Raw genomic sequence first — 17,566 nt, 5'->3', positions numbered from 1 at the left:
TCCACTAATAACAAAAGTACTCCCAAAGAAGTATTATCAAGGCTTACTATAAAGCTAAGAGTAATTTACATAAAGCTCTCCAAACAGATCTAACCTATATGGAAACTTAATATATAACATTTGTAGATTAGTGAGAAGGGAACAACTTTTCAATATTTAGTGTTAGGACAACTGGTTATCCATACAGGAGAAACAACGGCAATGGTAATTGAATTCTCTCAGCAAGTAGTTAAACAAGAAATATGACGTAAATGTGTGAAACTTTTAGAATGTTTTATAGCCTTGGTATAGGGAAGGATTTCCTAAACAAAACACAGAAAATAATGATATTAATAACTCAAAAAATTCACCACTGCAAAATCAAGAAAGACATACATCCATTAAAGGACACCTTTTAAAAATGAAAAGACAAACCACAAATTAGGAAAAGATACTCACAAATAAAATATCAACAAAGAGTTAATAATAGGATTACATGAAGTTTTTTACCATATCAGTGAACAGAAGATTATGTAATAAAAGATGAGCCAAGAGATAAGAATGGGCATTTCCACAGAAGAGGAAACACAAGTGGTCAGTAAGCGTATGCATGTATGTTCACTTCTCATTAATCGGGGAAATACAAGTTAAAACCACAATGAATAATGAGATACAATTTTACACTAAATAGATAAAACCAATGAACAACACCAAATATTGGCGAGAATGGGGAGCTCACTAGAAACGATCACACACAGTCTGTGGCCATGTAAATTTATACAGCAAACTGTGCATACAGTGGGTGGATGTGGACTGTCAACTTAGCTAAACTGGATTATGTTTCGCAACATTGCCTCCACGCACGGTTGCAAGTTAACGCAGGCCACGAGAGCTAATTTATGCAAGACCGGTGGACAGAGGTAAAGCAGTGGCTATGTTCTTCATGCTTGAAAGTTCAGAATACCCAGCACTGATGCAGTTTGCACACACTGTCACTATCTGCCGACTCACCAGGGTACTGTGAGGCACCAGCGAGTCCACAGCTCCTGTGGCTTCTCCAGGTCCTGTAGGATCCTCACTGGGCCGTGTGGTTTTTAGTCCTGTGAAGAACACCATGTGCTCCTAGAAGATCTTCTCATCACCAAAGTTGTAGGCCTAGAAACAGAGTAAGGTTTTACTTTGTCCTCATGGGTCCCGGTTTGTCCGTTCTCTACCCTATTTACTATCATCTTCTCTTTCTGACTGCCAGCCCTGTTGACCTTATACCAGACACAAAACAGCTTCATAAAGACTGTTTAACCAGCTGCCACAAATGCATAAGGTCTATTTCTTAAATAAATATTTTCTATACATATCACTCAAAAGATTCTACTCTTTTGATTTAACTTTGTGATTATGAAATGAAGAAAATAAAACAAGCTGTATGTAGCAAGTAACGGTTTAATATTTCATCGACCATTAAAAATATACTGACTTTACCTTCTTTTTCTGATACATTTATTTAAGGAGAAAATAATGCACAAAATTCACCCTTTCTTTAAAATATATTCTTTTGCCTAAGAGCTTTCTTTCTATTAAACGTTACTCAGGGTTAAATTTATCACCGATGGCAAGCCTAATTCATAATAATGCATGGTGCTCACTCCCAGAAAAATGAATGTCATCAACAGGGGTGAAGTATCCAGAGAGTGTGGGGCAGACTTAGGTGTCACCTATCAGAGCATTTGTGCAAAGGACTAATTTGAGGAACAGCATCCTATGAAGAAATCAAAGCCAGGCAGAAAATCCAATACCCAAGGCAATCTAAAGGGGTTAAAGAGAATAGAACATCAGCCAACAAAGGTATTGAAAAGGAGTGAGGAATGAAAAATAAATTTGTAAATTTGAAGGTGAGAAGTACAGGCTGGAAGAACCCTCTGAGCAAAGGGAGGCAGCTATAGCTGGTAATTTTTCTAATGGCCTCTGGTGAGGGCAATAAAACAAGAATTTACTGTAATCGTTACTTGTTTTCTTCACATAAAGCACCTCTATTCTTTACAGACACCACAGAAGATTTTTTGGGAGCCAAGAACATGTTGACCTGAGGAAGGCATTACAAATACACCATTTATAAACTTAAATAATATAGTTCAGTTAAACTATTGATGTCAACATGTAAACCTTATATATCTGGAATGAATTATTTGGATCGTTTTAGTTACCATAGTATTTTGCCATTATGCTATAGAGACATCCATTAATAAACGATTAGCTGATTATAATTGTTATAATGTAAGAAAATATTATTTAGCACTGGTAAAATGAAAGTAATAAAATGAATTTCTAATTCCAATAAATTTTGAAATATTTATAAAGAAATAAATACTATTCCAACTCTTAGAAATTGGGGGACCCTAACGAGCAAAAAAATGTCTTGACACCATATTCAGATTTAAGTTTCTCTTTTTTTTAAATGTTCAACTTTTTCTTTCAAGTTTTTGTATCTACATTCACTGTGTTTTGATGCAAAAATCTGTTCCTAAAACTGGTTGTTACAGATATAATCAAAATTCTGCATTGTATTTTAAATTTAATCAAGAACTACTTGTCTTACTTCTATGATAGCTTTATATAAAGAGAGATACCTTTATTTATTCCTAATTTTAAGGACTCTGCACAGTCCAATACTAAATTATTAGAACTATGATAGCAAAATGACAGTGAGTTACCTCAAATTTTTGTGATTATAAAAAGTCTCAATGGCAGGCATGATATACAAAAGTATGTAAACAAAGTTTCCTATAAAACCATTATTTTAAAATGCTGTTTCCAATAATAAATGTTCACATCCTCCAGTTTATAATTCCACAGTCATCACTAAACAAATCTTTGAATGTAAGAGAAAGGTACACTGTCCATTTTGGTGAAGAGATTTAACCAGAAACTCAACTTTAAAAAGATAGAAGTATAAATTTTTCTTCAATACTACGGGGAGATAATTTGTTGTAAATGGGAAATAAATACCTGCTAACCTTGGGCTTAGGAATTTTCACAAGCATTTGTGACTCATAGCTTCTCATAATCCCAGAGGTTCTCTAATAAAAAGTTGTGGGTTTTGGTTGTACTATAATGTTAATCAAGATCAAATTAACCATCTGTGACTTATAATAAAGTAGTCCTGGTGTCTATCACCTTCTTTTCTAAACAGTTTATCAGTGGGGTTTTACAATGGATTAAATTCCTGACTTTCACAGCAAAACTTCTCAAGTCTTGACTCCTGCAATTCAAATGACAAGTAAAAATCAATACAGGTGCTTTTGTTAATAGTCTCAAAATGAGAAAACCAGGGTATCTGGAATAGAAACACAAGAACCCAAGGTTTAACGGTACTAATTTTTAGTTTCCAACCTCTTAGGGCTTCTGAATTATCACTGTCCTCAAACCATCCTCTTACCTCATAAACCACCCTGTTTCTTGAATTATGAACCAAATTTACAACGATCTGAGAACATGTGCACTGCAAAATTGTTTAGCTCCCTAACTTTTTCATCCCACAAAAACTGAAACGCAAGACAGTGCAACTAATTCATTTTCAAGGCTTTAAACACTGCTATAACTCAAGAAGTATAAATGTTACAGAATTTCATAGATATCTGAACTGCATCATGTATTTAAATACCCTCACTTTCTCCATGAGGGAACTAAAGACCCCCAAAAGGTAAAGACTGGGCCCCAAGTTATAGACCCAAAAAGAAAATTTTAACCAGAATATAAATACATGACTGCAAGCTCACATTATTGTCCAGCTGGTCCTACAAGCACAGAAAGATGATTTAATTCAATCCCTTTATTGTATAGATGAGCACACGGGATTACAATGGTTACCAGGTTTGCTTAATGGGGGAAGGTTATTCACGAAGTTTGTCAAATAGAAGAGCTGAAACCCTGGAAATGCTTTCTAAGCTTCCACACGTAAGGAGAAAGCACTGCCTTAATCTATATTCCTTGAGGATTCTCTTTTCTGGCAGTTACTATTACTTTTCTACACTTTGAGGCCCACATAATAAACTCATAGCTTTGTTTCAAAACAACTATTTTCAAAGGCCATTTTCCAATATCAAAATAGTAATGCAGGCAGCCAAAACCTACTCACGGGAACAGGTACTTCATACCAGGCGCTCTTCTACGGACAAGGCTAAAACAAAGCCTGAAAGCATCGCCTATTCTAGAAAAGGGAGACGGGATGACCTGAAACCTAACCGCCAAGCAACAGAGCGAATAAATACACACAATCATTTCAAGTACTCATACATGCTGGGCCTAAAATTCTAAACCCAAATGTTGAGGGAGACTTTTTTCTAATCAGAATGATTTCACAGCTGTAAAACGCTTCGCTGAGAAGTGGCCCGATAAACAGGGAGTTTGGGGAAGGGGGATTTCTCTAACAATTCATACTGACCACTGAAAATTGCTAGAGGGGCCATATGGTTTGAGAGAGAGAGAGAGAGAGAGACTGTGTGTGTGTGTGTGTGTATGTTGTGTTTTGTGGGGTGTTTAGTCATTGTTTTTTGTTTGTTTGTTTTAGAAATCGTGTACTTTTCTTCGACCTCATTTCTATTTTCTGTTTTAAGAGTCAGTGGAAAAACAGCATAAGATACTAGCCGGCCGTCCCTACCCGTGCAGAGGCCCCAGCAGGGGGAGCTGCAAACATCCCCCCCCCCCCCCCCCGCCCCCCACCGGCCCCGGGCGGGAGCAGGGCACTGCTTCCTGGGCACAGACGGGAACCGCCTACCTTCAGGCCAGTCTGCAACCTAAGGTTGAGCAGCAGGAACCTCGGGAACTGGAGCAGTCCACCTACCCGACCTTCCTCCTCGGTCACAGTCTTTGCAGCAGCAGCTGGTTCTTGCTTCTCAATCTCCCCAAGAGGTCTGCAGAAATAGGGATCAGGTGTGATCTCCCGTCGGTGTTCCCGCGAGATCTGGAGCACGCAGGTACAGAAACTCCCTGCCCGGCTGCCCCTCATCAAGGCCACTGAGTGAGCTTCCTTTGCTAACAAGTTGCAGGGGGTGGCAATGGCAATGACCACGCAGCGCAGAGGAGAGTTTGTATCACACAGAGCAATGACAGGCTGGTTAATTTAGGAGAGGCTAGTGGTCAGCCCTGGGATCAGTAACCACCGGAAGTCTCGGCTCTCTGAAGGCTCCCTGGATGAGGGTACTGAAGGTTCCAGAAGTGAACTGCCTAGATCGAGCTAGAGAAGGTTCCAGCAATAGGAGCGGCCACAGGGCAGCAGCCAAATGCAGCACAGCTCACCAACCAGTATCCCTAAAGCATATGACCCTGACATCAGCTGGGGTTTCAATGGCAACAATGTTGCCTCCCCGCAGAAGCTTCTCCCAGGTTCTCTTCAGATTTGTCATGTAGATGCTATCAATTTTCCTTTTGTAGAGTAGGTACCATCTAAATGGATTCCTGATGCAAGTGATTTGAAAATATTCTTTTCCATCATTTGCAGGACATCAAGGGCACTGGACATGAAAAATTTTCCTGTAAGTTACCACGGGAATTCAGGACAACAATTTACGGACTCTTCCCTGGTAGCACAGATTGGTGAGTTCATTTTTTTAAGCACCAAAGTGTTACCAGCAGCATAGGAGCCAATGAAATAAGAACAGGAGAAAAATAACCTTAACTTAAAGCAGAACATCCCCTCTTGCTTACTGTCCCTTTCTGTCTCTCTTGTCTCTTGTACACACACATCAATCAGCAAACAAGCAAAGGAAAGTAAATGTAACGTGAAGAAACTCAACCCACAAGAAATGCTATAAGAAGCCTTGATTGTCATTAATCTGAGACTAATGAGAATATCTCATTTCAAGAAAATGTTTTACTATTTTAGTATTATCCCTCCAAGATATTTACTTATATAGCACCATTTTCATGTTTTCCTTATTTCTAGGAATTTTTTTAAAATTTAAACCTGTGCATTATTTAAAACTAAAGTATCTATTTTCTTTTTTTTAAATGTTTATTTATTTATTTTGAGAGAGAGAAAGAGAGAGCATGATCGGGGAAGAGGCAGCGAGAGAGAATCCCAAACAGGATCTGTGCTGTCAGCACAGAGCCCCATGTGAGCCCAGCACAGAGCTCATGACCCATGAGATCATGACCTGAGCCAAGATCAAGAGTTGGATGCTTAACTGACTGAGCCACCCAGTTGCCCCATAAAGCATTCTATTTTCTTATCAAAAGTTATATAGGTCTATTTAAGAAAACTTTTAAAAACGTGAATTTGTATAGAAATAAAATATTTAAAAACATGATCATCCCTTCTCCTAAGTACAAGAGCTGGTCCCTAGAAGATCTTCCTTTCAAACCTGCCTCTCCTCCACATCATCTTTGATTGCACAGCATTTCTGGTCACTCAAAACTTTATATGTGATAAGGCTACTCCTTGGCTTAAAATGTTTGCTTGGCTGATTCCCTTATTCCCACTGCATGCAATGAATGCCCAGACTTCAGTAGCTTGGATGCCCGGCATGTTCCTTTTCCTACTTAACTCTCCCACTTGATTTCTTTCACAGTCATTATGTCCTTGTCATTATTTCACAGTATGCCCTCTGAGGCTTTATTCCTGTGATTTCTCCAAGGGAACACATTTCTTCTAACTCCATGGCCTCTGAGCATGTTGTGCTGTCTGAAATACACAAGAGAAAAGCACAACCCTTTTCACCAGACAGCTCAGACTGATTCTTCTGTTCTCAGATTGCTTCAGACAATGACTGGATTTAGTGCTCATCTTTCATTATCAGAAGACCCTGCTGACGTCATCGGCTTTCATGTGCTATCTTATATTTCTACAAATATTTATTAAGTTTTCTTCTCTGTGCCAGTCACTCCTCTAAAGGGAAAAGCAGCAAACAAAACAGACAAAATACCTACCCAATTGGAGTTTACATTCTAGTGAGGAGAAACACACAGTAGACAAAAATATAATTTAGACAACGTCAGATGGTAATCAGTCCTATACAAATTGCTTAGGGAAGAAGAAGTATCTGGGCATTGGAGTTTGTACTGGGTGATCAGAGAGAGTCTCAGTGAGGTACAACATTTGAACAGAAATAAGGTGGAGCATAGGAACAAACCATGCAAATTTCTAGGAGGTAGATGTTCCAGAAAGTGAAAGGGCTGTGAGGTTTTCGAAGACTTATGTCTCCAGAAGTTAGCTAAATGCCAGGGTTGGATTTAAAAAAGAGAAGAACATTTGGAAATGAGGATCTACGTCTACATTTCTCAAATGCTCATCCTAGACCCATTATTTCTTTATACACGAATAGCCAGAGCCTATATTGCAATATTAAGATATTTAGCAACATCCTTGGTTTATATCCACTAGATATTAATAGCATTCCCATAAACCTCCCATAAATCCTGACCCTAACCCTAACACCTAACACGTAAACTTAACCGTAACCCTTAAACTTAACCCTAACCCCTAACCCCTAACCATAACCATAACCATAACCATAACACTGAATTAACATGAAATTTAACTTTATTTTAGAAAACGATTCTTTCTTATGTGTTCAGAACAGACCATGGGATAACAGGCAGAAATAGCACAGTGGTTGTTCAGATCAAGACGACAGGAGTGCAGGTGATGAGAAGTAGTCAGATTCTGGAGTCATCAGATTTCCTGGAACATTGTCATGGATGTGAGAAAAAGACAGAAATCACGGATGGCTCCAAAATTTTGGGCCCCCCAAAGTGTAAAGACTGGACTTGCTAGAGATGGAGAAGGCTACAGGTGGAAGGGGCTTTAGGAGAAAATTCAGGAATTCTATTCAGCAATAAGTGTCAGGTGTCTATTAGACATCAAGCTAAAGATGTTAACTTGTCAGTTGGCTATAAGAGTCTGCATTTCAAGGGAATAATCTGGGTCAGAAACATGAATTTGAGAGTCACCTACACATGATTGATATATACAACCATGTGATTACATAAGATCACCAAAGGGATACAGATAAATAGAAAAACAAGAGAAATGGACAAGGGGAAGGAAAGGAAGAGGAGGAGAGACTCATGAGTTGAGATCTGGGGCACTTACACTTGAAACGATCAGGGGGGAAAGGAGAAATCAATAATTGAGACTATAAAGAAGGAGGGAAACAAAATGGGTGTGATGTCCAGGGAGATAAATGATTGCAGAGTATTAGGGGTAGGGATCAAATATTTCTGCCAAATATTTCTGCTAAGTACGGAAGACTGCCTATAACAATGGATTTAACAATATGAAGGTCACTGATGTTAATTATAAGAGCATTTCTGATTGAGTAATGGGAGCAAAAGCCTAACTGGAGTGAATTGAAAGAGAGTAAAAGAGCAGACCTATGCTTGGCATAACCTTAGTGAACCCTCAGCAAACTCTGATTCTTTGAAATCAGAGATATTCACAGTCGTTATTTCTTTGTAACTTCAAACTATAGGAAACATCTTGGAACAGACGTGGGTGAACCATAAGTAATTGTACCCTTAGAGATCTCCTATATTATTATAGTCAATAAAAATATATGCCATGTAGATTGCTACAGAAATCTTCACAGTTGTATATGGAACTCTGAGTGTTTTATAATTTTAATCTGGCAGCAAAGCCAACTGTATATCAGGAGTATTTTAATTGGTATACTGTCTTAAAGAGTATAAAAGAAATAGATAAACTACTTTCTAATCAATTGTAACCAAGTAAACTATTTTGCAATTCATTATTACTGAAAACAATGGGAAGAAGACCAGGAAACCCCAGGAATTAGGGATGAGGATAAGTAGAAACTAATGGAAAAGCAAAAAGCATACAGAGTTTGAAGAAAAAAATATGAACTACAGGATGAAAACAAACCAGTTATAGGAGAGCAAAGTACAATGAAATCAGAATAACTACAGCAGTGGATAAAATTGAGGCATTCACAGTGACAGCAGGAGTACATCCAATATATCCAATAATCAAGACATTGAAATAAGGCAACAGTTGTCTTGGCAGAAAGCTTATCTTTAAAGATTATGGCCAAGTGGCAGTTTTCATCACCAAAAATATTAAAATAAAATAAATGAAACATATAAAATAAAATAATAGTAAATTAAGGCTATGACCATCTCAGAATCTTATGTTTACATTGCCAAGGTGGAAGAACTAGCACATGGAAGGGATACTGTGGGTTAAATCATATCCCCCTTATATTCTGTAACAGTGTTCTTTTTCACACGGGGGATAAAATATTTTCTTTAAACAATTTTAGAAATAAAAGTAGTAACAGGGTGCTTTTTTGTATGTGAAAACAGAATATGTAATAATGATAATAACAACTGTTCATTGGTTTCTTAATGAATTTGGACAAGTACAGAAAAATGCTTTGGTTCTAAATTTGCAAATCTGCTGATCATTATTCCATTGAATTTTACTAATATGCTGCCATTAAACCAAAAGTAAATAGTGGTATATTACTTAGGGTTTTACCTCCTTGAAAGAAAATCTAAAGGCCCATGATATGCAGACATGTAGAGCTGAGATCAAGTTTGTATCTCATGTAGTATACAGACCCTTGGCTATAATGTTAACCCCCAAATCACCTACACTTGCATCTCACTTGGGCCATGTATTTACTCTTTGTTCCATATGCACTAATATTTGTGAAAAAAATGTTTAATTAAAATATTTGCTCTTTTTATAAAGCATATGTCCTTGAGCTTAAAAAAAAAGTCAATTCCTTCCAAGTGCTGATGACCAAAATAAGGGAAAGGTTAAGAAGTCTAAGAAAGTGATAATGTTAAAGCAGGAAACATATTTTGGCTAAAACAATGAAATTTTACATTTCATTTAAATTTAAATTGAAATTTTAATTTTACATGAACATCCTAAATGAACCTGTCATTCTTTCTGATCTGTACAGAAACAAACAAAGTTTGTAAGACATCAGTAAATGCTCCCATCAATACTTTTTGGGGGAAACTACATGGTATTTGAGGCTACGTCTCGGGCAACTTTCGAGAGTCTACTGTAACAGCCATTCTCAATCAGTATTAATTGTTGAAGTTAAAGAATCTGCCATTGTGTTCAACTGGGCTTATCTGGATTTCCTGTTTTCAAAACAGTGGTCTATATGCCGGTAAGAAATTGTTTCTGAGAATCTTGTGTTCTGATTAGTGTTCTTGCCAAAATTTCAGAACAAAATTCAAGTACGTGGTCTGCTGACTGTTTTGAAAATTACATTTTGATGTTACAAGTATGATATTCAATTCCATTTCTTTTGTACAGTTTTCCACAAAAAAGGTATTCTAGTGTTTTATTAACTCTCATGGGTGTCATTTCCATCAGTACATTTTATGTCTAAGATTTGAGCTATTGAACTAGTGTTTACTTCTTCCGCATGGTTTCCTGTCTCCTATGAATGATAACTGAAGTAGCTATGTCTACAATACATCACTGATTTTTTTCCTCCTAAAGGATTAGGCTTGAGTTTTTCAAAACATTATTTTCTGAATGCACACTCACGACTGCCTGGGTAACAACTTAATTCACAGCACATCAGAAGAAGGCTTCCCTTTTGATATCTGCAATTTTGTTTGCTTTACTTTAAAACAGCATAGTGTTTTGCATTATTGCTCTTTTAAAATTAATGAAAAAATAAGAAATTATTAAAGACCGAGTGGATTAAAATCTTCACGCACCATACATTGAAAGTATTTCTGGATTAGAAAAACAATGCTGGGTAGTTTTAACTGTTAATGTGAAGAAAGCAAAGAGAAGTTACATTTATTTTCCATCTATTCTGTCGCTTTGAGCCAGGTGCTTTACGAGCATTACCTTTTTAATCTTCTCAATAAAGCTGTAAGGTGGCATTATTTTCTTTATTTTGTCAACAGCAACTACTTATAGCTAGTCTGTTAAATTCACAATGGAATTTAAATTTTTCCCTACCTCCAAAGTCTGCAATGTTTCTAGTATACTATAGTACTTTCCACATAACCATTTCACTTTTCTTCTAGGGAATTCAGCCTCCAATATATGTAAACTTACCTATTTAAAATACATCGTTCCATGATTTTTTTTGGAGATGAAATTGCAGCCCATATAGTATTAAGGATAAAGGTTTAGAAAACGCCTCTCTGAACTCCTATACCCATAATTTTAAGCCTTGTAAAAGAAAATACCTGTTAAGTCTGTTTCACAGGAGAAAATACTTGCAGTCTAGTGGCATAGTTTATTCCAGAACTGTTCTTTTGCAAGGAATGCCTGTGTGAGAATGGCACTAATAATGCTAACATTATTAGTACACTGATATTATTAGTATTTTAGTATTATATTAATGATATTAACAGCACTAATATTATTGGCATTAATGGATGACTACTAATAATATAATAACTAGATAGAACTAATTACAAGTATAATCTCACATGATCTTGAACTCTACCTACAGAGGTACTATGAGAAATTCTGACATTTACCATTTTGGCATTGGGGATTTCAGTATGAAGCAGCTTTGTTTTTAAAACTATTTGTTTTAATTCTGTAGTTTAAGAAGGCCAGATTCACCATGCAGAGTTACCTTAAGTTTCCCTTGAACCTACCTTCAGTTTCACAGGCCTTTTTCAGGTCCCTGGAGAGGACCTAACAATGTTTCCACATGATCCAAAGTTTGTACACTTTCTAAAACTAGATATGTTAAATTCAACTATGACCACATTCCTTTCTATTTCAGTCCCCCTCCTCCCTGCCAAACCCCATCTGCACCCAAATCCTCCTCTCCTACATAATAATGTAGAGATTCTGGGTGTGTTTGGTACCTGGCTTAGGCAAAGCTGTGTTGGTGATATATTTGCTTTGAGTTTAGTGAACAAGGATATAGACCAGAATATAGAATTCTGTTATATAGGACAATCATCTCTTTTTTTTCTCCTGTTTTTCTCACCTTCTAGGCATGGTTAGTAAATTTCATCAAAATCGTGATGGTAGACAAGAAGGGAATGGCAATCTAACAACATGTACTTAAGCTTCCAAATCAATTCTCCGAAGTTAGAGCTGTCTAGTCTCTAGATTTTATGGGAAGTAAAAGCAGGAGCTTTTTTCAATGGGTGATGAGATGAGCAGTTTTCATGTGTATTTTGAAAAATGAGGTCACAATAGGCCAAAAGATTAGGTCAGGTGTAGCTTTTTGGGAAGCAAACAAAATCTAAGAAATAGAAATATGTATTCAGCTGAGACCTCATAAGAATGATATAATGTTAGTAGTAAAGATATGATAGCGTATAAGAAAGACATTGATCATCTTATAAAATAAATGAGCTTAAATTGTCACTTAGTTTGTTACTAAAGTGGTCGTTTCTTTGACATTAGTTTAGCTTTCATGCTGTACTGTTACTTATAAAAGTTTTTATTTTTCCTAGGATATTTTAAGGGACCAAAACAGATTCTCATTTTCTCCCTAAAAGCAGTGAAATTGGCAATAATTCTTCCCTTTGAAAGTGAATAGCCACAAATATACGCAATTAATATGTATATTAACAAAGGTATTGACAAATGTACTTTTTAATGAAAATCTCATTACCTTAATAATTGTAATTGAGCAATTAATTTCTTATATTGGGGAACTTTACCTAGTCTTAGCACAATGTAATACTTCTTTCAGCTTATCTCAGAAATAAAAGCAAAACTTAGATCTTACATTATTTTCTAAAATCTCTACTGCTATTATAGCTATCTGCACAGCATTATACCATTTTTCTACAAAGAAACCTATAGGCTTTAGTAAAAATACTGAGTTTAATATTAAACTTAGTCATTTTACCTTCTGTTTGAATTGTGCTTGATAGTTTCTAAACTATTTCAACATATTATTTATCTTGATATTATGAATATATAAAGAACTAATTCAGTGTATTATAATATTATCCTAAAATAGCAAAATCATGATTCTGAGTTATTTCCAGTCATTTTACTATGTTCTCTGGTTGCAAATCATGCCTCAAATACTAGTAGATTTGTATACACATGACAGAAATAAATGTGATCAAGAGTGTGAGTGAATTAGAATAATTCTAATGTTGATTTTTTTAACTGGAATTTATTACTTTATTATAAGAACAGAAAAGGGAGTTCTCAAGTATAGACAGCACTGTTATAGATATGTAGGGCTAAATGATTAACATATGCAATTTTTGTATAAAATAGAATCACAATGCATTATCAAAATATAGTGTTCTATTTGATTGAAGAGAAGAAGAAAGAAGGAAAAAGAAATTTGAAACATTGCCTGGAGGTATCTTTGTTACCTAAAAGTTCCAAGAGTCATCTGAACAGATTACTTCCAAGATACACGAAGAACTTAATTAAAATTGTATTGATGTATTGTATCTGCAGAGATAATTAAATACAACACCAGGTTTTGCATGCAAAAACATATTTGTCTTGCCAAGAAAGTAATTGAGAAAGAACTGAGTGAGTGACTCAGCCTTGATGCAGTAACTTTTATCAGAAGAGTTTCTGTAGTTTAAGGGAACTCTGTAAAATGCCCACAGGCACACGTGTTGGTCTGGCTTCTTTTTGTGTTTTAACTGAACGTGCAAAAAGATGGCATAGTAAAACAAATGTGTATTTCTCCCCATGAGTTCACTCTACAAGAAAAGATAAGCTAAATCGGATTATGAAATCAAATGAGAGTTCATGCTTTATTCACTTGATATTATTCATCTATTTCATGGTGATGCTTACTCCGCTTTAAACAATCACTTAACTACTAATTCATACTTTTCCACTTTCAGATACAAATGACTCTCACATGCCTGCATCCCAATGATAATTATTGCTCTGAAAGAGTCAGTTCCACTGAAAAGATCTACTTCCCATTAATTATTGAACTATGATCATAATATTGTAGTTACCAGAACTTGAAGTTGCTAGGTTGGTGAAATCCTGGGTAAACCCATCAGCCTTCTTAATGTGCTTAACAGGCTTACACAAAGAATATGCATATTGCTATGCAATATATATTATCTTTTAATCCTTGTAACCATAAAAGAATTTAGAAAAAAATGATTTTGTTAGAAAAGCTAAACACATTGACCCAGATTTTCAAAAGATCTATTGTACCAGCACCAAATGACTCCAGATGAAGCTAAAAAGGCTACTCAAGAGGAAATAGGATTCCAGGGCTTTATTCCGGCATCTTAGGGGGAAAAGCAGCTCAAATTAAAACATCTACACAGTTTCTAAAGACTTCAGAACACTGATGGTAGTTGAGCTATTTGAGGATAGAGTTTAAAGGAAAGATTATCCAGGAGTAGAGAAGATGACTTTCAGTAAGTGACTAAATACCTGCTTCCAAAAGTTTACAGGTTCAACGTCTATGCCACGTCACAGTAGCAAAGTGGAACAAAAAAGTTATGAAACACAATTTGAGGGGGACAATTTTAAGAATGGCAGAGAAAGGACCTCCAAAATCTGCTATTCCATGAAAACAATGAGAACTCTAGTAAAGATTGCCAAAATTCACTCTTTCAAAACTTCAAAACTGAACTAAAGACCTCCAACAATCTCAGGAGCATTTATTCAAGGCAATGAGTTAAATCTCAGTAAGAACAGCAAGAGCCATGTGGCGTTCTGGCTTGCTCTATCCCTATCACTCTCCACAAAACCATGAAAACCAGCAGCTTCGCAACTAAGGTTAACAGTGAAAACAAGCAGCCTAGCAGCCCCTAGAGGTGACAAACTGGGTTTGAAGCCTTTCAGAAAGCCCATCCCCATATATTTGATCTGTCTGGTAGCTCCCTGCAAAAGCTTAACAGAGCTTCTCATTATTTGACCTGATAGATAGAGTATATTCACTAAAAAAAAAAAAGCCTTATTCCCAAGACATTTGTTGAAAATAATTGCTTAACATCACAACCACCTAAGGCAGTGATAATAGTTGAAGCAAACAAAAGGCTAGTCTAAAAGATAAAAGGAAGATCTGGAGAATGACATTCCATAGTTGGCTTTGAAAAGCTCCAACAGGAGCACCTGGGTGGCCCAGTTAAGCGTCTGACCAGCTCAGGTCAAAATCTCGAGGGTCACAAGTTGGAGCCCTGGGTCCGACTCTGTGCTGACAGCTCAGAGCCTGGACTCTGCTTCAAATTCTGTGTCTCCCTCTCTCTCTGCCCCTCCCCTGCTCGTGTTTGTTCTCGTGCACGCGCACTCTCGGTTTCTATCACACATACACACAAAAATAAATAAAAACATTAAAAAAATTTTTTAATTAAAGAAAAGCTCCAACATATTCTTGAGAATTGAGAAAGCCCCATGCATGTGAAGAGCACTGAGTGTTGTAAGTTCGAAATTCTACGCTCGAAACTAATATTAGACTGTATGTTAATTAACTGGAATTTAAATAAAAACTTGAAGGAAAAAAAGACCTAAATAGACATTCTTGAGTTGAAGAATAACTGAAATGAAAAATTTCCTAGAAGGATTCCACAGCAGATTTGAGGAGGTAGAAAGAGAAAATAGTGAACTTGAACATAAGTCAATTAAGATTACCCTATCTGAAGTACAGAAAGAAAAAAAAAGAATGAATAGAGCATCAGACATGTGTAGGATATTGCCAAGCATACTAACATATTGATAATAAGAGACCCAGAAGAAGAGGGGGAGAGAGAAAGGGGCAGAAAAATAACTGAAAAAATAATAACTGAAAAGTTTAGAAACGTGATGAAAATGCTCTTAAGTTAAAATGGTAATTTCAAGTATTAACTGCATGAATATTTTCCTACTGAATTCCTAAAATCGTCTAGAACAAAAAAGTATACTATGCCTATTCACCATTCCTAGAGCAATGGAAAGAAAGAACATTTGTGTCTATTACTAAATCAAACCAACTGTATTTTAATGTTTAACGATCAATTTATTGGCAAAAGTCTACCACAAGTATTTTATATATTATTGGTTCTGTTGAAACAGTGTATTTTAAATAGACTTATTGCTTAGTCTTTAGCACTTACATAAATTTTTAATTTTCTGCTCTACAGCCCTTTTAAAAAGTGGAATGAGACCATCTATTCCAGAGTGGTTGTCCAAATGGCATATTAATTCATCTATTTAGCTTCTCAGGACTTGCAAACTCTATCAAATCAGAATCAGGATACTTTACAATGGGAATAATTGCTCATTCAACAATCACTTATTACATATGTATTCTGTGCTAGACATAAAGTAAAACATGTAGTATTTATAAGCACTAGAATATACTACGTGCCAAACACTGTTATAACCAACATATGTTAATTTATTGAAACTTTCAAGCCCCTTAAGAAGTAGTTATTGTTATTTCCATTCAACAGATGATAATATTGAGTCATAGAGAGAGTAAATAACTCGATTATAATCATAGAGCATTTAACAGTTCTTCCGAGCTTGAGCCAGTATATGAGCCTACACAATCTGACTCTAGTTCCAAAAAGCATCAGTGAAAACATTCAGTGTTTTACCTAGAGCTTACAGTGTAGAAAAGGAGACAGCATTAATGTGGCAGTTCCAATTACATCAAATTAGTGCAGTTTTAGGGATAAGCACATGATACTAGAAGAACACATTGATGGGACTTCTAACCTACATTTTAACAAGGATAGTTATCTGAAAGGAGACTCTTGATGAGAGATAGTGGACTCTTTTAGGAAGCTGGGAAGATGTAAGAAGAAAAGATACAATGGTAAAGGTTCAAATATAAGAGAACACCAGGAATAGGAGGAGTCATGAGGAACTTTAAGTTTAGTAACTTACATTGCATCTGTAATCACAACCGGGAGAAGTAAAGCCATCAGACTTAAAGAGTAAATGTTGATGGTATTTTGTATGTTTGTATGCAAATTCAGAGTTTTGTTAATTACAATAGGTAATAGGTATAAGAGAAACTATTTTCAGATTTGTATATTAAGAAAATTCACTTTGGTTGCAATGGGAAGAATAAATTGGAGAGGAACAGTAAGCAGAAAGGGGATACTTTAGGAGGGTGTTGTACGTGGATACAGGTGATAATAATTTGAAAGATAATGATGTGGCGGTATGATATAATGGTGGTTTGAGGAATATATGGAATAGTATTTGGTGAATTAAATGATATTAAGTATGAAAGATAAGAAGAAATAAAGGACGATTACCATTAATCTCGGAAATTCATTTAATGCATAACTATGCTGTAACAATTCATTCTTAGCTATTGCAGGGATATGCTTTTTTAGCGAAAATTTTAAAATCTTGTGCAGTAAGTATCTTTTAGAAATCAGCATCACAGTAATGTTTTCCTACCTTTTGAACGATTAAGTTCCAGTTGATTACTTGGCAGGAGCAAAACAAAGGATCATGTGTTCCCTTTTACAGTGATGTCCACAAGCTTCAACCTAAGTTTTATTCTCAATTCTACTAACTTGTGTTTTCTTAGTTGCCTTGACTAACCCTCTCATTCCTTATCCTTGCCATATACTCATAATACTCCTTGGTTTTGTTTTTGAGATATGTAAATGCTAAACTGATCCTACAAATAAGCTAATACTAATTCCCTTTGCTGACAGTCTAATTAGGATG

General features: G+C 35.9%; 1 protein-coding gene across 1 annotated transcript in view; it reads right to left on the bottom strand.

The window, feature by feature from the left end:
- The window catches only part of LOC112869910 (small ribosomal subunit protein uS2-like), a 207,499-nt gene extending 202,047 nt beyond the window's left edge, over positions 1–5,452 (bottom strand). Inside the window, exons 1-2 of the mRNA XM_086702886.1 lie at positions 4,751–5,452; positions 991–1,134 (exon numbers count right to left, since the gene is read on the bottom strand). Of these exons, the coding sequence (XP_086559012.1) occupies positions 1,102–1,134; positions 4,751–4,981 (264 nt within the window). The 5' untranslated portion in view covers positions 4,982–5,452 and the 3' untranslated portion in view covers positions 991–1,101. The remainder of the gene's footprint in view (positions 1–990; positions 1,135–4,750) is intronic.
- Between the last annotated feature and the right edge of the window lie 12,114 nt (positions 5,453–17,566).

The sequence above is a fragment of the Puma concolor genome, chromosome B1, assembly GCF_028749965.1.
Source record: "Puma concolor isolate L17-30 chromosome B1, mPumCon1.1.hap2, whole genome shotgun sequence".
NCBI classification, from domain to species: domain Eukaryota; kingdom Metazoa; phylum Chordata; class Mammalia; order Carnivora; family Felidae; genus Puma; species Puma concolor.
The sequence above is the reverse complement of the archived record's forward strand: the minus strand, read 5'-3'. Positions and strand labels throughout refer to the sequence as shown.